The sequence below is a fragment of the Electrona antarctica genome, assembly GCF_951216825.1.
Source record: "Electrona antarctica genome assembly, chromosome: 14".
Taxonomy (NCBI): domain Eukaryota; kingdom Metazoa; phylum Chordata; class Actinopteri; order Myctophiformes; family Myctophidae; genus Electrona; species Electrona antarctica.
The window spans coordinates 42,448,578-42,470,104 of record NC_136795.1 but is presented as its reverse complement, the minus strand read 5'-3'; the positions used below and the strand labels follow the sequence as shown (position 1 = coordinate 42,470,104).

The 21,527-nt window shown below is 43.2% G+C and overlaps 1 protein-coding gene across 1 annotated transcript; it reads right to left on the bottom strand.

Moving 5' to 3' along the window:
* Positions 1 to 640: 640 nt before the first annotated feature.
* On the bottom strand, positions 641 to 21,322 carry LOC306936163 (COP9 signalosome complex subunit 1-like). Its single transcript, XM_079519643.1, has 14 exons — positions 21,201 to 21,322; positions 18,628 to 18,720; positions 18,139 to 18,320; positions 17,376 to 17,543; positions 15,579 to 15,714; positions 13,652 to 13,729; positions 12,256 to 12,316; positions 11,212 to 11,297; positions 10,564 to 10,658; positions 8,858 to 8,963; positions 7,665 to 7,745; positions 5,519 to 5,656; positions 4,821 to 4,955; positions 641 to 1,209 (listed from the first exon to the last, which is right to left on the bottom strand). The coding sequence occupies exons 1-14, from the start codon at positions 21,231 to 21,233 to the stop codon at positions 1,129 to 1,131; spliced, it is 1,473 nt and encodes a 490-aa protein (XP_079375769.1). The 5' UTR covers positions 21,234 to 21,322; the 3' UTR covers positions 641 to 1,128.
* Between the last annotated feature and the right edge of the window lie 205 nt (positions 21,323 to 21,527).

Here is a 21,527-nt window from a genome sequence, read left to right as displayed (position 1 = left end):
CTGTGGACATCTTTGGTATTACCGCACGGGCATAGCCCAAGACGTCTGTGGACGTCTTTGAAAAAAAAATATATATATATATTTATTTTTTATTTTGTTTTATTCAAAAAAATCAAAACAATGATTTTTTTTTTAATACGTGGTGCCAAAGTTTGTGTTTTCGCCATTGAGAATGCATTTGGCGTTTAAATTAAATAACTCAGAAACTATAAAACATTTCAAAGTAAAAAGTTCCAGCATGTGTCTCCAGTCAGCTGAATTATAAAAAATGTGAAAGTGATTTTTGGGCAGTTTTGCGTGGGCTCTCAATGTGTTAATAAAGAGCTGGAGAGACATGGAGACACCTGTTGCTGAACAAACACTCTATAGCAAATTACTATAGAGTATAGCGAGTACTATAACAATATAACGCTTATTTTAACCAAATAAAATCACTTACCCTATACCTTTAAGAGAATTGAGAAGGTGAAGTTATTCAAGGAGGAGACATTTTGGTTTTACGAAAAGATCACGTGACTGCTGTCCTCGCGTTTTTGAAAAGGCACAGTTCCCCTAAACATACGCGTATAGAGAATGCAAAAGTACTGTATAATCAACACTAATACACACAACTGTAATATAAGCACAACGAGGCAGAACATCCTTTTGTATATACATGTATTTTTTTTTCTTTGTGTAACCGCAATGATATTCACAAGACCATAAAGTGAATCTTGAAGAAACAAACAAAACAAAACCAAAACATTACAGCTTCAAATGCAGCATATCTTCCCACACACTTGCATGTTTCGCCAGCTCGATGCATCTTAAATGAAAGTCTTTAGACTGCGCGTCATTTACATCTTCAGCTGTAAGCTGGGCTACATGTAATGTGCGGAGCAGAGAGTGATCTGATCAACGGTAGTCCGCTTGTAGTCAGCAGAGGTGCCTAAATGTACCCACAACCAGTTCTTCTATGACGGAATGGTACCAAACGTCCTGCATTGTTCATTAACATTTCATGCACACACAAAAAACGACAGGGTCGGTACTTTTAAGGCCGTTCGTCGGGGCGCGGGGGGGGGGGGTTGGGGACGACACACGACATTGTTCTGTTCCAGGACTGACTGACTGGTTGGTTGGTCTTCCTCACATATTGGTGCTCATCCGGGTTTGGCTGTTGTTGGCCGCGGTCAGCTCCCCCTGGTTGCCGCCCTCTCTGGGTGGGGACTGGAGAGAAGAACAGAGGGGGGGGAAGAGGGAATCAGATTGTGTGGTGCGTTCACTGTAGTTATGACCAGGGGTTGACACTAAATGGTAAAATGGTAAATGGTGCATTTATATAGCGCCTTTATCCAAGGCGCTTTACATAGATTGTGCATTACATTCACCCATTCACACACACATTCATACACCGATTGCAGCGGAAGCCATGCAAGGTACCAACCAGCACATCGGGAGCAATTTGGGGTTCAGTGTCTTGCCCAAGGACACTTCGACATGTAGACAGGAGGAGCCGGGATTCGAACCGCCGACCCATGGATCATTGGACGACCTGCTCTACCTCTTGAGCCACAGTCGCCCCTACACTAACGTTTGGATAGTATAGTATATATAGAATAGTATATTAGACTGAAATGTAAAATCAGACCCGTCTGAACTGAGTGGTGCTGTACTGTACTCGTGCTGTAGTAATGTACTGTACAAGCCCTCCAACCTGGCCTGTGTGCGTGTGTGAGACGCTGCACAACAGTGCCATCCAGTGGAATTGCTGAAGTGTTTCAGCTGTCTGTGCTCAGACACAGGGACAGACATACACAGGGAGGGACACGCATAGGTACGCAATGGAGTCTTAAATTCTGACTTCAGCATGCCTCTCGTTTGGAATATTAACGCTTCTAGAGAGACTTTAGCGTGACCAGCGCGAGGTAAGAATGGAACATTATGCCTACCGGTTTTGGTGGGGAACGGAAGGGGGGACCTTTCGGAATAAAATCTGCCATGTCTGCTGGCACTTTAGCACTCATATTTGTTTAAGGTGCTGGCATTGTGTTAAAAGATGCAAGTGATCTGCATTTTTTTGAGGGAAGGGGTAAGGGCATTCCACGCTTGGGTGGAATTTACGCATATTTACGCATATTTGTTTTGAAGTGGGCGGTACCAGATGTCGCTCCCTCTAAACAGAAAATTCCTATCTGATTGCATTAAACAACGTTAAACTCACTTTGCTACTCACTTTATGCATACACATACCCTCTATTCTATGCGACATCGATACCTAAGGGTGCCAATTCCATTTATATTGCGATTACATTTTTTCCCAAGTTTTCTTTTCTTTTATTAAACTAGAACATCTAACTACAAATGCACCAAGTCGCTGTGTGTGTGTGTGTACGTCTGTAATCCACGTAACTCGAGAACCGTTCGCCCCACCGACTTCAAATTTGACACACACGTTCCACACAACCACAGAGAGTGCAGTTCCTGGTGTCGAGTCGGTCGGACCCACGGTTGTCCAGAAGCGCCACAAAAGGCCTCTGCCGGGGCTCTGCACATGCCTCTGCCCAGTGTCCATATATAGAGCTGGCCTGTTCTGACATCATTCTGAAGTCTGCATAGACTCCATATTTGGGAATGCCTGACAAAGAACTCCATATATGGGCATAAAAGGGACACAGACATAATATCTGTGTGGGGCATGCCTTTCCAACTTGTATTGTTCCAAGTAGGCCAGTGCCCAACGAGCACCGCTCTAGTTTAAAAAACACATTTTCTAGACCATGACAAGTTCTATCTATAAATGCACCACGTCTCTGTACACATGTACGAACGTCTGTTATCCACGTAACCCGAGAACCGTTCGCCCCACCGACTTCAAATTTGACACACACGTTCCACACCACCACGGGGAGTGCAGTGGCCGGCCTCGAGTCGGTCGGAAACACCGTTGTCCAGAACCAGCACAAAGGCCTCTGCCCAGGTTCTGGACAGGGCCCAAATTAGCCAATTGATCACACCTGATCAATTTGCCCTCACCTAGATCTCCATATATGGAGCTGGCCTGTTCTGACATCAAAATGATGTTCTGACATCTGCATATAGACTCCATATTTGGGCATGCCTGACAAACAATTCCATATATGGGCATTAAAAGAGACACAGACATAAGAACTGGGTGGGGCATGCATTTCCAACTTGCATCGTTCCAAGTAGGCCAGTGCCAAATTTGTTTCATCATACATGACTGACGTCATACACTGGCCATTTTTAAGGGCCGCTAGCCCCTTCTATAAACAGCTTTTGTCCCCACACGTCTCAAGACAATGAAAGGGGAATTCCAGTCAAATGTCTGCAAAATCTTGTCCCCGCCCGTCTCAATATTTGCCATTGACAATGAGCGGAGAAATGATGTCAGAATTCCGCTAAATATGACGCAATTTAAACATCAAAACATTAAACGCCATTGACATTGAATGGGCAATTTACGTCATATTGTAAACGAGAAAATCAGCCAACCAATCACAGGCAACAGACATTCTGAATTGGCCAGTATGAGATGATCCATGATGATGTATGATGATAAGAGCTGATAATTCTGCTAAATATGATGTAAATTAAACATCAAAACATTAAACGCCATTGAAGGGAAAACTTACGTCATATGTAAACGAGCAAATTGGCTAACCAATCACATGGAGCGCTTGGCCAATAAGGGGACCACCTTATGTACCTCATGTAGCAATGTCAAATGTCCACTAACATAAATTCCTTTCACACAGGTGTGATTTTTGTAATACATCATACATTTATGATGGCCGCCTGATGGAGGCGAAAGGAACTGGTTGGAATAACGTGTTCCTTCCGCGCGCTACGTCCTCCCTTTCTTTGGCTTTATAGAAGTGTCTATTTGTACGTCTCTAAATGTTTTGATGAATTGAACATGGTGGACCCTCTTGTAAACAAGTGTAATGCTTAATTGGGTCGTCCACTCACAGTTAACAGTCTTTGTATTGAGTTTGTGCTTGAAATGTACTGTAATTCTGCAAACTGTTAATACATATTTCAATCAATCAATAAAGAAAACCCATTCAGGACGGGAACCTCTTTTGGTGTTTTAAGGATTATGTTATACTTGAGCTATTTTAGAAAAATCGTGAAAATGTGGCGCAAATCTTAGTTTGAATATGTATTATTTCAGAGCGAACGTTTTTAACTCAAATCTTTGCTTCACGCTCCATATATGTGATCTATTCTAAGATTGTAAGATAGCATCTTAAATAAAAGTGGTAATGCATTGTGACTTGGAATGAAACGTTTTGCAATGGCATCTAAATGAAAGGTTGTAACTTGCTTATCGGTGTTGCAAGACTAAGGGGGTACTTGGAAAGAGGTATCCCCTCCAAGGGGTACCTGGGCCAAAAACGTTTAGAACCAGTGTCGTGGCAGCGGTGGCCGAACGGATTGCGGAGCGGTCTTGATACCGGAAGGTCGCCAGTTCGAATCAGCGGTCCGACACGTTAAAATTACCACCGCTGAAGTGCCCTTGAACAAGGCATTGAACCACTACGATGAAATGTTCTATGAGCAGGGCCTGGCTGGAAACAAGTTCTTCAGCTTAGCCCAGATACCCTGGGTAAATATAGTAATCATTTCATTTCATTTCATTTCATTTCATTAGTGGACTAGAGGGGTTAAGTGGCACTGAATTTGCAGCTCAACTAAAGCGAATGTAACGGAGGACGGTTTCACGATAAGTTAAAATATCTGCGATACGATTATTGTGAGTGACATTTTAAATCACGTTTAACGATTATAATGATCGTCGTGGTCCCATTCCTGACCTTGACGTGGATCTGGTTGCGCAGCACGGCCGCTCTGAGGATCATGGCTTTGGCTCGTCTCTGGAACTCCTTCCCCATGTGGACGGACTTCTCAAAGGTGTGGTTCCTCTGGTCCACGTCGCGGGCATACAGGATCTGACAGCAGCATCACAACCACAGGCGTCATTTCAGAAAGGAACATGGGGGTGGCAAAAAAACAAGTTACCGTAGTACTAGCCCCATTTCTGAAATAGCAAACTATATCAGATCTACAAGCTCTCAACGAGTCACCTGGCGACAGTGTTGACTTCGACAGCACATTTTGATTTTAGTTTTAGTCATAGTCTCTTGAATAGTTTTAATTTAGCTTTAGTCACATTTTAGTCACCACTAAAACATTCGTTTTAGTGTTAGTCTAGTATTAGTCGACTAAATATCATAGGATATTAGTCGACTAAATCTACAGTTGATTTAGTCGACTAAAATGTATTTTGGCTGGCCTTGATGCCGTCGTAATGACTGATTTTACACTTGCTAAAAAAAGCTGATCTACAAGCCCACAACGTGTCGCGCTGCGACGCATTGTGAGCTCCCCCCCAGGCAGAAGAAGTGTAGTGCCCAGGATTACATTTGATAATTGACACTTGGATGAAAAAATGGGTTGCAAAATCGTGGGATAAAAATGTAGGAAAAAAAAAGAAAAAAAGAAAGAAGAGTACCTTGCTGTGGGAGTCGATGCGAGCGTTGACCAGTCCCTCCAGGATGAGCTGTGTGAGCTCATCCTCCAGAGATGCCACTGTGGTGTTGAAGGCCTGAGCCATCTTAGACATGTCTGCTGACGCGTAGGGGCTGAAATACTGAGCGCACGCACACACACACACACACGCACGCACACAATGTTTTTTTTAAAAGATATTTTTTTGGCTTTTTCTGCCTTTATTGATAGGTTGAAAGTAGACTGACAGGAAATGGGGAGAGAGATGGGGGGATGACACGCGGCAAAGGCCGTCGGGATCGGGAGTCGAACCGTCAGGCTGGCTTAGCAGCCTACTGTATGTGCCCAGACGGTTGAGCTAACCGTCCGGGCACACACACACACACAATGTTGTAAGAGGGAAGTCGGGAGCTCTCTGGTGGAGCTGTTGCACCCCGCGACGCGACTACGGATAATCGGTTGAAGATGGATGGATGGATTTATAATAAATGGTAAATGGTGCATTTACAGTATACTGTGTGTGTAGTACCTTTATCCAAAGGGCTTTACAATGTGCGTGGCATTCACCACTAGCTCCATTACTGAGTGTGGGTAATGTGTCTTTGGTGCACATTTAGGACAACGCTCTAGTGTTTGACTCTGGGCCAGGAGTGATCCAGGTTTTATTCCGGTCTATGGGGGGCTTAGGGCAAATGTTGGTAGGGGTGTGCCAATTCTGGAGCAATTTAACTATTGCATATATTCACTAAATGCAATACAATTAAACCCTGCAGCCCTTTTATAATTTGAAATGCTGCCCAGGTGGAAGGCTTCCATCATCCAGGCAATTATCACAACAAACACTAGAGTGCACATGTGGACAATCTTAAAAAAAGGCTCATAAAAAGGCTGCATATTGCCAGTTTGTTTATGTATGTGTTATTAATATGAACTAAACGTCCAGACTTCCAGATTACAAATGTCCAGATTACTGCTTCAGTTCTGGAAAACAATAAATCCACACTTTTCAAGACTTCCCAGACTTGAGCAAGCATTTTTTAAAAGAGAAGGCCATCAACAGAACTAGCGGTCTGGAGAGGCTCAATTGTACGCCCATTTCCTATACCAGAGAACTGGTGTGGCCAATCGGGACACGGTATGCAATAAATACAGCTGTTCTGTTGTAGCCAGGCTACAACAGAACAGCTGTATTTCTTTTTCTTTTTTGAGAGTCGCTAGCCGCACGGAATGTGATGTATGACGATGTATGACGATAAGAGCGCCCCTCGCTTCACACGAGTGTGATTTTTATTTTATTGATTTGCAACGTTTGAAGGTAAGCCCCAACCAAATATAACCTATAAAAACGTAACAACCTTTAAGCAGAATTTAATGACAATATTTCCATGATACATTTATAATGTTATGCCTTCAGATTCAATGTGGAAAAGCTCTCGGGCAATATTTCATTATTTATTTTCCCCTTTGTCTGGTTCCCACGGTCTCTGTTCCTGATCTGCGTATACAGAGTTCTGACATGGTCTCACCCAGTGTTGTTTTTGGCAGCAGATTTCTATTTTAGTTTTAGTTATAGTCTTTGGAATAAAACTTAATTTAGTCACCTGGAATGTTTCAGTGTCAGTCTAGTTTTAATCTACAGTTGATTTAGTCGACTAAAATGTATTTTGGCGGGCCTTGATGCCGTCGTAATGACACTTATCAGACACTTATCAGATCTACAAGCTCACAACGCGTCGCAGCGCAATGCGTTGTGAGCTTGTAGATCGGCTATTTTCAGCATGCAACCAAGTGTAAAATGACTTAATAATAATAATAATACATTTTATTTATAACGCACTTTACATTTGAAGCAAATCTCAAAGTGCTACAACAAGAGAAGAAGACTTATACTGGATCTCTCGTCCACTAGTCCCTTCCTAACATTTTAGTCTAGTTTTTATTTGTTGACGAAATTGTCAGTGTATTTAGTCTCAGTTTTAGTCATCATAGCTTAGTTTTTATTTCGTTTCCATTTAGTTTTTGTCAGTGGAAAAAAGGTAGTCGACGAACATCTTTCGTCTTAGTTTCAGTCGACGGAAACAACGACTGGTCTCACCTGTATTAGTGCTCTGTTCCTGATCTGTGTGTACAGGGTTCTGACATGGTCTCACCTGTATTAGCGCTCTGTTCCTGATCTGTGTGTACAGGGTTCTGACATGAGGAGCCAGGTACATGTCCAGCAGAAGATTGTCCTGGAAGAGACACCACAGAGAGGCTGTCGATATAAAACTAAAAAACAAATGACCACTTCTATTGATATTTATTACTAGAGCCTGGCCGATGCCAGAAGAGTCTGATGCCGCCCCAAAACTTAATTTGAGAAAATGTAAGCAGAATTAATTTAATTTAAACAATTCAAATTTTATTCAAAAATAGCAGATGTAGTACGCCTACAAGCTCACAATGTGTCACAACGAGATATATTTTTGAAATATTTGTTTTAACTTTTGAACACCAAGATTGGCATGCTGCATAACTGCCGACGCCGATAGGTACCAATGTCAAAAACTAGATATATCGTCCAAACCGATATATCGCTCGGGCCTCTAATATTTATAGCTCAAAAGAAGAATATCTAAACATATCTCACAACTATTGTCTGATAACATTAGTACCCTTTAGGATGTTTTTGGCAGTGCATGGTGGACTCAAAATACCCCAAATCAGATTATTACTACGAACTTCCTCTTGGACTACCAGGTTGAAATGAGTCCTCCATACCAGTGGTTCCAAAAGTGGGGTCCGGGGACCCCTAGGGGTCCTTGAGGGAGCTCCAGGGGGTCGCCAGCTAAATGATAGTTAGGAACCAAATGGACCCTTATGGGTCTGTAACTCTGAGAGTGTACAAATGGAACCAAACGGACCCGTTAGCAGTGACTTTACAATATAAATCGGGGTCACAGATATAAAAATGCCAATTAAATGGGGGTCCGTAGCCTAATGCATGTCCTTGAAATTAACCCATTTTGGGCGGGAACCCCTTTTGGTGTTTTTTAGCTATTGAAAAATAGCAGATCTACAAGCTCATAGCGCGCCACCGAGTGGCGCGCTACGAGCTTGTAGGTCTGCTATTTTTGAAAAATCGAAGAACGACTGACATAGAAACATAGCTTTTTCAGAAAACTGTCAGGATGTAGAAGACATTTTTAGAATCTGATCTCAGGTCAAAATGGGTTAAAAGAGAATCACTACTAGAGCCATACAAATCTTGTCTTATGCATGGGGGTCTGCGGGCTAACACGTGTCAATTTGGGGGTCCTTGACATGAAAAAGTTTGGGGAACCACTGCTCCAGATCCTCCTACCTTCATGTCATCCAGCAGTTTGAGACAGGAGGCGTACTTGGACTCGTAGAACTTAAAGATGATGTCACGGATCTGGGGCTCCAGTTCTAAAAATAATTTAAAGGAGCTGGATGGAAAAGAGAAGAGAGTACACAATGTAAGCACTCATTTGGTGTGCATGAACAGCCCACACAACTCCCCCAATGTTAGTAACATCACACAATGTTAGTAACATCACACAATGTTAGTAACATCACACAATGTTAGTAACATCACACAATTCCACATTCTGAACCCATTCTGAACACGTGTGTTGCAAAAAAGCGTATCTAATGACTTAACCCATTTTGACCATGGGGACGATTCTAAAAAATGTCTTCTAAATCATGACAGTTTTCTGAAAACCCTATGTTTCTATGTCAGTGGTGCTCAACCTTTTTCATGTCAAGGACCCCCAGAATTATCTGTATTTGGCTGCGGACCCCCATCCTAAAATATGTGGTTCCAGGGAGTCAGGGACCCAGAAGAACAGATTTGAGTTAAAAACGTTCGCTCTGAAAGAATATATATTCAAAGATTTGCACCACATGGCATCTGCTATTTCAAAAATAGCTAAAGTATAACAAAATGCCTAAAACACCAAAGGGGTTCCCGCCCTGAATGCGTTAAACCCTTTATATTGTGTTGCCTTTGATGAATTGAGTATGAAGGACACCAATGGAAACAAGCCAATATGCTTCCTTGGGTTTAAATCCTCCAATAGCAGACCTTGTATTGAACTGTACTTTCCACTGCTCTTTTTTGTAAACTGTTAATGAAGTATTCAATCGAATATTGCAAAAGTTGGAATCGAGTCCCTGAGGGGTGTACATTGGGCACCTTTTAACCCATTTTGGGCGGGAACCCCTTTTGGTGTTAGCATTATGTTATGCTTTAGCTATTGAAAACTAGCAGATCTGCAAGCTCATAGCGCGCCACCGAGTGGCGCGCTACGAGCTTGTAGGTCTGCTATTTTTGAAAAATCGAAGAACGACTGACATAGGAACATAGCTTTTTCAGAAAACTGTCAGGATTTAGAAGACATTTTTAGAATCTGATCTCAGGTCAGAATGGGTTAAAACAAATGGGCCGATCTAGAAGCTCACAATGCGTTGCGTATTGTGAGCTTGTAGATCGGCGATTTCCGCCAAATGTTCACTCCAGAATAGGGACGCTAGGGTTCAAGTGGTTCATGTGAATTTAGTCATTTCAGATGAATTGAACATGGAAGGACCCCAGTGGAAACAAGCCGTAGACTTTCTTGGGTTATAAATCCTCTTAGCAGACCTTGTATTGAACTGTAAGTAATCAATCAATCAATCAATCAATCAGTGATGAGTGAATGACGGTGTACTGCTTGTACCCATAGATATTAAAAAAAAATAGATGCCTCATTGGCCACTGCAGTTCGTTGGAGCGGTGTGTGTTGAAGGAGGGGCGGAAGAATTTACACTGGGAGAGGAAGTAAGCCGGAAGTGTGGAAGGCACGTTACGTCACGCTGCCACTCAAGTGATTACTGGCCAATTACAGCGTATCTTTTCCGGGACTTACAGACCCGAACATGCACTCTGTGACTCATGCTTCAGTGGTGCTTCGCAAGGAATCTCGGGAAAGTTTTGCCCTCCCTTGAGCACATTACGCTCCAGAGGCGGAAAGGACGTCTACATTTATATGTCTATGCTTGTACCTGCTGGATATGATGTTTTTCTGGAGCTCCTGTCTGTCAAACGTCGCCAACGCACACAAGCCTCCATAAACAGCCACGTTACTGGCAGACAGCAGCTAGAACGAACACACACACACACACACACACACACACACACACACACACACACACACACACACACACACACACACACACACACACACACACACACACACACACACACACACACACACACACACACACACACACACACACACACACACACACACACACACACACACACACACACACACACAGTTATTACTGTCAGTACTGTGTGTGTGATGGTCAAACCTTTTCATGTCAAGGACACCCAAAACCCACATGCAATAGCACTGGTATGGTCCGTTCGGTTTACATTAGTTAGTTAGTTAGTTTCATTTATTGTCCACAATGTGGAAACTTGTCTTTGGTCTCATAAACAACAGTAACAACAAAACAGCAACAACACTTACACACAATTATCTTACATGGCAAAAAGCAGGACAACAGTGACTGACTAATACATAAAAAACTGCTTCAACGAGACATGGTGTCATTTAGTGCCTTAATGACATTAGGAATGAAGGCATTTTTAAAAAAATTCATAGCAGCTGAGGTTGGAGTCTAGTCAACAGACATCTAGCTCACCTCTGGGTAGTCACAGTGGTCGAACGAGGCCAGCAGGAAGCACTTGGCTGCTGCTTTGTACTTTCGAGACGCCAGTTCTGCCAAACCTGGGGAAAAAAACAAAACAAGGGAGGCCGTATAAGGGATGGAGCTCGATAACCGATACCCGCAAAATATCGAGGATATCGGCCCATGACGTCATGTTTAAACAATCAAGAGGGCGGCGGTGGCTCAGGGGTAGAGTTTCCGGATGGTAACCGCAAGGTCGCCAGTTCGAACCCGGGCTCCCCCAGAGTTAGTGTCGAAGTGTCCTTGAGCAAGACACTGAACCCCTAATTGCTCCTGATGTGCTGGTTGGTACCTTGCATGGTTTCCGCTGCCATCAGTGTATGAATGTGTGTGTGAATGGGTGAATGTAATGCACAATCTATGTAAAGCGCCTTGGATAAAGGCGCTATATAAATGCACCATTTACCATTTTACCATTTACCAAGACAAGAGGGCGATCAAGAAATAAATGCAATCATCCGTGCTGGCACAAACATGTCGGTCTAAAAGTGTATTGATACCTGCCAACCAGCGCTGTCAAGGTAAACAAAATTATGATTTTAAAGTGATGGTACACATATTATTATTATTATTATTATTAATAATAATAATAATAATAATAATAAATAATTAAATTATTGTATTGGTAAAAAGGTCAATTGCCTTCCGTATGTTAGAAAATAGTACTGTATTTGAAGGCCCTAGTAAAAGATACAGGCTCTGTTCCGAATTGATTGTCTCCCGTCTTTCCACAAAATAATAGAAAATGCTCGATAGTGGGCTCGATAAGCTTGATCGATAAGGTGCTCGTTATCAATAAAGATTAACTTTAATTGTGCAGCCTACCAGTACGCCAGACATCATATCAAACCGAACTGAAGCATCATGTAATGTGACCCTAGGCTAGCATCGTGATAAAATTGAACCAATGTGTAATGAGATCCTAGCGTTACAAACTGAACGTAATGTAATGATAATAATATGATCGCAGCATTATGATCAAAGACATTGTCTTACCTGCAGCACATTTCAGTTTGGTGAGGACCGCTTGGTTCTGACTATCTCGTTCCCCTCTTTGCTGGACCAAAGGGAGGAGACATTATCAGTTGAAGACAGACATCACACCTTCAAGAGTGTTCCATTCATATCATAATCATAACACCTGTAGAAAGATCTATTTAGTTCTATAGGGGGGTGTGGGGTGATAATTAGTACCCAAGCATCTCTGTGATTTTAACCACTTCTTGAACCCCATAGCATCTATATTCTGGGGCCCAGTGGGGGGACTACCCAAAAATAGCCATCCTACGCTCACAACGTTAACTTGTAGATTGGCTATTTTTGGTGAAGAGATTTGGTGTAGGTGGAAAAGAAAAGAGGTTCAAGTACAGTCAACTCAGGTGCAGTTTACCAAGTCTCTGGAGCAGTGGTTTTCAACCCTTTTCACATCAAGGCCCATTATTTATTCAGCAATTGAGGCGCGGACCACCATTTGAGCGTAAAATGAAACAAAACTCTGAGCCTGAAATGAAACCAAATGGACCCGGAACGGTCCTTTTGGTTTCATTTTACACAACTCAAGAGTTAAAGATCTAGAAGGGTACATTTGGTTACCAACTCTCCATCATTTAGCTGGGGACCACCTGGAATCCCCTCAAGGACCACTGGTTGAGAACCACTGCTCTAGAGGGTTTAATAATAATAATAATAAACTTTATTTATATAGCACCTTTCATACATAAATGCAGCTCAAAGTGCTTCACAGGGCAGGACACAAAAATAGAATACAATAAAACACAGTCAAGTAGTTAAAATGATAGAACAATGGCAAAGAACAAAATAAAAGTATAAAAACATGCAGCAAATGGGCTCCCCATTAAGAGGTTAAACCTTCCTGAATCATACCTACTGTGATGTAATGCCCTGTAAAGAACAGCCCTGGTTCATAGCAGTCCAGTGCACATTCTTTCTTTCCATGGGGTATCGGTCTATGCCCTTTTTAAGGTTAGGTTTGGGCATAGTTTTACTGAGGTTACGTTTAGAAATAAAGCTAGGTTTAGGCATAGTTATACCGAGGTTACGTTTAGGAATGATCTGGTGGCCGACCGTTCCGAGGTCGTCGGATTTGATCCGCGGCGTTTTGGGACGAGCGTTACTTCATACAAATATACCACCAGACATACCAGCAGCAGGCAGAGATGTCCGATTGTATTATAACTATGTGATAACTAGACATATACTGTGTATAATACCTTGTGTGCTGGTGTCTAGTAATGACGAAGAATTATATGACACTAAAAACTATACACGTTTAATACAACTATGGACAGCAGCTTTACAACACACCGTCTCAGCATGCCTCCCACAGCCATTGGAGGTGGTGTAATGATTTCTAATGGGCGCTTCTTCTTACCTCTGCTATTTCAGGAGTGGACTCTGCCTTGCTGACGTAGCTTAGGACATGCGACCAGTTCTGGAGGTAAACGCTGACCTAGACGAGGGGAAGAGACAGACGGATACAACTTTCAATTCAATTGAATCGACTGAGGTCGATTAAAAAAAAAGGCTTCTAAATCCTAACATTTTTCTGAAAAACCTATGTTTCTATGTCAGTGGTACTCAACCTTTTTCATGTCAAGGACTCCCAGAATTATCTCTATTGGGCCACGGACCCCCATCTCAAAATATGTAGTTCCAGGGACCCCTCAGAAGCCAATATTTTAGTTAAAAATGTTCGCTCTGAAATATATATTCAAAGATTTGTGACACATTTTCACGACTTTTCAAAAATAGCAGACCTACAAGCTCGTAGCGCGCCACTCGGTGGCGCGCTATGAGCTTGTAGATCTGCTATTTTCCAATAGCTAAAGCATAACATAATGCTTCAAACACCAAATGGGGTTCCCACCCAAAATGGGTTAAAGTGGCCAGTGACATGCATTGTCTATGGCAAGGAGCGCCTATTATGACAGGAGGCGGTGCCAGCATAAAGCGCAGGGGGTCGAGGGAAGTTAATTTCCGCTGCCGCTGTCAGAGTGTGTGAATACGAGCCCATCAAAGCTCCTCTCATTGGACTGGCTCCCCATCTCCTCCCAGGCAGAATACAAGAGCTCCCTCCTACCTTAAGGAACCTCCACCCGCAACTATAATACAGTACATGTGCCTTAACCCATTCAGGGCGGGAAGTCACGGGAACCCCTTTTGGTGATTTAAGCATTATGTTATACTTTAGCTATTGAAAAATAACATCTACAAGCTCATAGCACAGCACCGAGTGCCTCGCTACAAGCTTGTGGATCCGCTATTTTTTTTTAAACGTGAAAATGTGGCACAAATCTTTGAATATATTCTTTCACAGCGAATGTTTTTAACTCAAATATTTGCTTCTGGGAGGGTCCCAGGAACAACATATTCTGAGATTGGGGTCCGCGGCCAATTACATATAATTCTGGGAGTCCTTGACATGAAAAAGGTTGAGCACCACTGACATAGAAAATGTTTTTTTTTTTTTTTTTTAGAATCGGCCTCAGGTCTAAATGGGTTAATGTTATCGAGGCAAATATTATTGTGGTTAGAGTACACTCTGAGATTGGGAGGTTCAATCTCCCAGGCGCGTCTCAGACCAAAGACTGTGAAATGGTGCCCAATACCTCCCTTCTTGGCACTCAGAGCATTGAGGGTCAAGTTTCTGCTACATACTAGCGTCATGTCCAGAGGATGTGTGCAGTACTAAGCTGCCTCACTCTAGTACAGAAACAGAAGATAGGTTCCTGATCTCTGGGGGGCAACGAGGCTCGAGAACCGTTGGTTCCAGAGGCTACTAACTTGTTTGATAACATTAAGACGCATTCATGACATGCTTTATCTTATCAATAAATGTCTCTGTACGTCTGTACGTACGTACGGCTGTATGGCTGTAATGCACGTAACTTGAGAACCGCTAGCCCCACCGACGCACGCGTTCCACACCCCCACAGGGAGTGCAGTCATGCCCGGTGTCGGACCCACGGTTGTCCAGAACCGCCACAAAACGCCTCTGCCCGGGCCCTGGACCGGGCCCCTGCTCCATATATGGAGCTGGCCTGTTCTACATCACAACACTCTATGCCTGACACAGAACTCCATATAACGGGAGATAGAGAGACAGATACAGAAATCTCCATATATGGGCATAAAAGGGACACAGACAGATGGGTGGAACGGGTACAACGGGTATTGCATAGCCGGGTGGGGCATGGATCTCCAACTTCCACCGTTACCGACTCGGTGCTCTACAGCCGGGCACCGGTCTAGTATATCTAATATGACATGCTAATGATACGTTATTTGTTTGTATCTACCTTGATAACGTTAAGACACATGTTGATGACATGCTTGGCGCTGGTGCAGTAGTCTCTGGCCCTGGAGTAACACTTGAGAGCATTGCTGAGGTCACCACAGTCCAGGTAATGGTCCCCCAGGTCATCATGTCCTCTCCTGAGGAAGACAAGCAGAGACATAGAGAGAATGAGAACGAGCAGATCAAGGGGAGGAGAAGAGACAAGACAGTGGCTTCGTGGTTAGAGTGTCCGCCCTGGAGGCACGGTGGCACAGTCGGTATAGTGCTGTCGCCTCACAGCTAGAAGATCCTGGCTTCGATTCCCGCTGGGCGCTGAGGGCGTGTTCCCTCCTCTGCATCATTAGTGCCCATACCCGAGGCGGGATTGGCGAAAGGGCCTTTCTGTGTGGAAGTTTGCATGTTCTCCCCGTGTCCCCTAGGGTAGGTACCCTCACAAAAAACATGCTGTAATCCTGGTCTCTAAACTACCTCCCCCTGGCCAGCCGGGGCGCCTGATGGAGGGGAAAGGAACTGGTCGGAATAACGTGTTCCTTCCACGCGCTACGTCCGGCCGGGGAAATTCCCCCATCAGTTGAAAAGAAGCAGCTTGGACTCCTCATGCATGAAGGAAGGAAGCATGAGGTCAGTCCACTGCCCCCCCAGGTTGGCAGAGAAAGTGTAGCGCCCAGGATTACATTAGAAAATTGACCTTAATTGATAATTGATAATTGTCCGCCCTGAAACTGGGAGGTCGGGGTTCGATCCCCGGCCGGGTCATACCAAAGACTGTAAAAATGGGACCCAATGCCTCCCTGCTTGGCACTCAGCATCAACACATACATCTAATGCAGAGAGACATTTAGGCTGTTTCTCAATACCCAAACTTGTCTATAAGTCCTTGCAAACTCGTGATACGTCATCAGTCGCTGATCAAGTACCATTCCAATTCTCAAGTTCGCATTTGGCCAAGTACAGACCAAGCGGATGTTAACTTGATCCGCCTACTTTAACGAGGATGCATTGCAGCAGACTTAAATTGAACTTTCTAATGTCCGTTTAGAGTATGTGATTTCATGTGGCAGCCAAGTCTATGGACTTTTTCTAATGTTTTTTTTTTGCGGCTTTCGCCTTTATTTTATATTTTGTATAGAGGGACAGACAGTAGGCTGGCAATGGGGGAGAGATGGGGGGGTGACATGCAGTAAAGGCCGTCGAGATCGGGAGTCGAGCCTGCGGCACACTGCCAGACTCGGACTACCGGCCAAGGTGCCTGGACCGCTGAGCCACGGCCCAGCAAGTCTATGGACTTTTAATGTTTGATTAGGGTACGATGTTTGGTTAAAGAAGTGAGGCGTCCCTCACGTCACACAAGTGTGTTTTTTGGTTTTTTACCTTTGCATGAGTTGCCGGCTAACGGTGGAGTCTGAGGAGTCTGAACATGAGTTTTTACCTAATTGTCTCTTTGATGGAGTTCTCCTTGTCATTCTTCAGGTACCTACGGTGGAGTCTTCAGGATGGGAACCCCTTTGGTGTTTTAAGCATTATGTTATACTTTAACTATTGAGAAATAGTGAAAATGTAGCTCAAATCGTTGAGTATATATTCTTTCAGAGCGAACGTTTTTAACTCAAATCTTCTGCCTCAGCTCGAAATGGGTAAAGTGACGGCCCAGCAAGTCTATGGACTTTTAATGTTTGATTAGGGTACGATGTTTGATTAAAGAAGTGAGGCGTCCCTCACGTCACACAAGTGTGTTTTTTGGTTTTTTACCTTTGCATGAGTTGCCGGCTAACGGTGGAGTCTGAACATGAGTCTTTACCTAATGCTCTCCTTGATGGAGTTCCCCTTGTAGTTCTTCAGGTCGGTGTCCAGCTTCTCCAGTTTAAGCAGAGCTTTCTTCCTGGTGGACTCGGCCCAGGCCGAGTCCAGAGCAGGAGGGTCCGCGGCGGCCCCTTCAGGCGCTGGCTCCGGAACTCCCTGGACCTCACTGCGGAGCAGGGATCGCACCAGTGCGCGCGCACACACACACACACACACACACACACACACACACACACACACACACACACACACACACACACACACACACACACACACACACACACACACACACACACACACACACACACACACACACACACACACACACACACACACACACAGCAAAAAATGTCAATGTATAATACAGAAAGAAGACAAACATTCACATTTGGGCAAACATGTAAATAGGTTTGCTATATTTGTGATACAGCACTGCACATTATACAAATATAGTTATTTTATGTCGGGTGATTATTTGATTAACAATTTCACCCCTTAAGTAGAGCATTGCACTCTGGAATATTCCTCAACATATACTGAATACGCATTCTATTTCCAGTTCCATTCTTATTTTTAGATTTGGAATGAGTGTAAATACTTCTAGCATCTATAGCCTATGGATGGCTTCTTCAACAACCAAGTCTCCTCGTAGGGATCAATGCATTTATCAATCATCGCTTGCAACAGAGAACAGCACAAGAATCAAACTGAGGATTCTTGCGTGCGTGCGTGCGAGACTGCAAGTGTGCGTGCTTCAGCACCGGTTGGCCTCTGTGAGCTTGCGGTGGATCTCCTCGTAGGCGTCCACGTTGAACGTCCTCTGGACGAAGGACAGCGCCATCTTGAGGGCCTCGACGCGCATCTGAGGACAGTGTTCAGCGATGAACTGTAGCCTCTCCATCCTCATGAGACCGCTGTAGCTGGCCGCGTACTGCTCCAGGTCCTACAGGGACATAAAACAGCATTATGTTCTGTAGCTGGCCGCGTACTGCTCCAGGTCCTACAGGGACATAAAACAGCATTATCCCAGACCCCCAGAATTATATGTAATTGGCCGCCGACCCCCATCTGAAAATACGTTCTTCCAGGGACAACACATTTTAAACATGGGAATCATTTTGGAGGTGCATGGCACCAGAGGTTCCGGTCATTGGTTCTGGCAACCTGATGACGTAAAGTTATTTCCGCTCCGAGCGGATCAGAAACCGACAAATAGTATTGATCCCAGGCTAAGTATGTCAGTTCCATACCAGTGTTGGGTTCTCTACGGTGTAGTTGGCGTCTGGAGCATTCTGCTGGTCATCCTGGGGGTCCACGTCGATCTGCATTGGTTCCACGGCCCCCTGAAAAAAGACAGACACGCACACACACGCACATGCACACACACGGATTAGAGCAAAATAAAATCTCACAACTGAAGAATGGTGTATGGCCGCCTAGTCCGAATGTGCGATTTGTGAAACACCAGCACTGTTTCCTAAATAATTAAAGATGGAGTGCCGTGATTTATGTTTTTCATGCGTTACAGTACTTCATTAGACCCCTTGGTGTGGTTGTTATGTGCAATGATGATGTCTTCCCTTTGTATTTAGGATTTCTATCATTTCTTCCTAGAGGCTGAAACCTTGACAGTCAAACGTGCCAATGAAAAAAAACAGTGATTTCGATCACAATATCATCCTTTCCCCTAACCCCTCCCCCTTTATCATACAACAGCTGTGGGTGCGGCTTCAGTTCAGGTGGATCACCACCCCTCAGGCAAACCAGGCATAGTTAATGAACTGGTGGGCGTGTCCACATATGAAAAGGCATTTTAACAAATACTGTACACTTTTTTGAAAAAAATCTTCCTCCTTATATAATAATAATACCTGGAGATCAAATGTTTTAGGGTGGGAAAGATATCACGGGCACGGCACCCCATCTTTAACACAAGATGTAACCTTATGTTTTAGTCATATTGTTCCTGCTGATCTAGATACAGCAGTGAGCAGTGAGTTTCTTATCACGCGCCGTGACGTGACGTCATGTTGTAGTTTTCGGTGGTCACCTTATCCCCTAAAACTGGAGTAGGAAATTAGGAATAGGCCCTTAGGGTGTTATGGAAGATGCTTCTGAACACATTGCATATTGCCTATTGCGATAGCTCTCAATGCATCACAGGCGCATTGTGAGCTTGTAGATCAGCTATTTTCAGTGTGAAACATGCTTCCATAGAAGACATGCATGCTTCTATATGGAATTCAAATGAATCCTTTGATCGCTTTTTATTTTAAGTCAAAAAAGTTAAAAAATAAAATCACTGACAATGATTCAGTGATTTATGAATCCTGGGGCTCATGCTTTGAAGGGTAGCAGATCTACAAGCTCTCAACATGTCATGATGCTAATGCAATGCGTTGTGGCCTGGGCTTGTATTTCTATTTTTATTTTTTTCGTGGGTGTACAGCATGGAATCACTGAAATCAGTTGTGGCGACTGAACTTTAACCCATGCAGGTGGCTGTTTATAATTGCAAGAAGATTCTCCATATTCCATAACAGTGATATTTAAAATGGTTATTCTCCATTTAAGGACAAGACCAGTGGTCTGGCATCTTTAGACTATGACTAGTACCGTACAAACTATTATAATGTATTTCCAAAGGCATTAAGGCAAGAACCCTAAGTCGACTGAGGTAGCATCATTCAAATGGTCATAGTGCCTTAATTTCCCCACCGTGTCAATTAAATTAAATTCAAATTAGTTTTATTGGCATGAGAAAACATACGTTTTGCATTGTCAAAGAAAGCAAGTGTCAAAACATAATAAGAACAATTTATGGGGGAAAAAATGAGTAAAGTTTGAGGGGGCATTGTGTTAAACAGAGCCATTGTATTACAACTGTATACACGTTACACACACACACACACACACACACACACACACACACACACACACACACACACACACACACGACCCTCTTGTAAACAAGTGTAATGCTTAATTGGGTCGTCCACTCACAGTTAACAGCCTTTGTATTGAGTTTGTGCTTGAAATGTACTGTAATTCTGCAAACTGTTAATAAATATTTAAATCAATCAAACACACACACACACACACACACAAAAGGTTTTTGAAACAAATAGCCATCTTTTGCGGTCCCTTTTGGGACAATTAGCAGCATTTTACAAAGAAGGTTTACAAAAAGAGACAGGAGGACGATTATCTATTCTAGATAGAGAACATGAAATTAAGGTTCCAACCTTCCAGCATTGGATAAGGGATTTAAACAACAACCTTTCTGTAGCATCCCAGAGTAGTACAGTCTATTATTAAACAAGGACACACAGATCATGCAAACTAACCACCATGGGTATCTGTGCATCTGTTTTATAACCTCAATATGTCCAATGTTACATGAGCCACTATTTCACTGAATTACGTTGCTTGATGACATATTAGCTACAACAGCTGTAGCTCTGGTCCATAGCCTTCTACTGCTTCTACGACCAGAGCTACAACAGCTGATACATGCATCCATATAAAGTTGTCCTCTTTGGTATAGCCTCTCTGGTAAACATTATAGTGGAGGATTTAACACATTTAGAATGCATCACTTCACTTCCTAATAAATTACAGCACGTATTATTCTTGTCTTGTCAACATGCATGCATGTTAGCCTAATGTGTTGTTAGCATTAGCTGGCTGTAGTGTCTAGTAGCTAGTTTGGGGAATACGCGAAGGATGCGAGAAGAAGAATTGGCCCAGGTGTCAAATGTTGTGTAATATAATTTATTCCGAAAATGTAAAAGAAAACACAGATGTATTAATTGTTATTCACCTGAAAGTTAAACACTTGCACTGGGAGAGGCATTTCTGACAGGAGAGAGAGAGAGAGGAGACGCCTGGATAGTAGTGGCTGACTGACGGCACTGTTTTTCTGGCAAATCTAAGCTAGCAAATATAAGACTTCCGGGGGACGATCTCTTCAAAATAAGAGTACCCGAAAAAAAGATTAATTTGCATTAAAACTATAAATTAAGCATTTAAACGATGCTATAGGACACACATTATGTTTCTGTGTAAAAATAAGTAATAAGTAATGTTTCTGTGTAAAGATAAGTAATTAAAAAGTTATCTAAATGGATAAATGCTATTCACTGGAGTG

Coding starts and splice junctions, on each gene's coding strand:
- LOC306936163 (XM_079519643.1), bottom strand. CDS start 21,233: ATGCCTCTCCCAGTGCAAGTGTTTAACTTTCAG. Junction 7,746..8,857: donor AACTGCTGGATGACATGAAG/GTAGGAGGATCT, acceptor TGTCTCTTCCAG/GACAATCTTCTGCTGGACAT. Junction 4,956..5,518: donor GCATCGACTCCCACAGCAAG/GTACTCTTCTTT, acceptor TGCTGCTGTCAG/ATCCTGTATGCCCGCGACGT.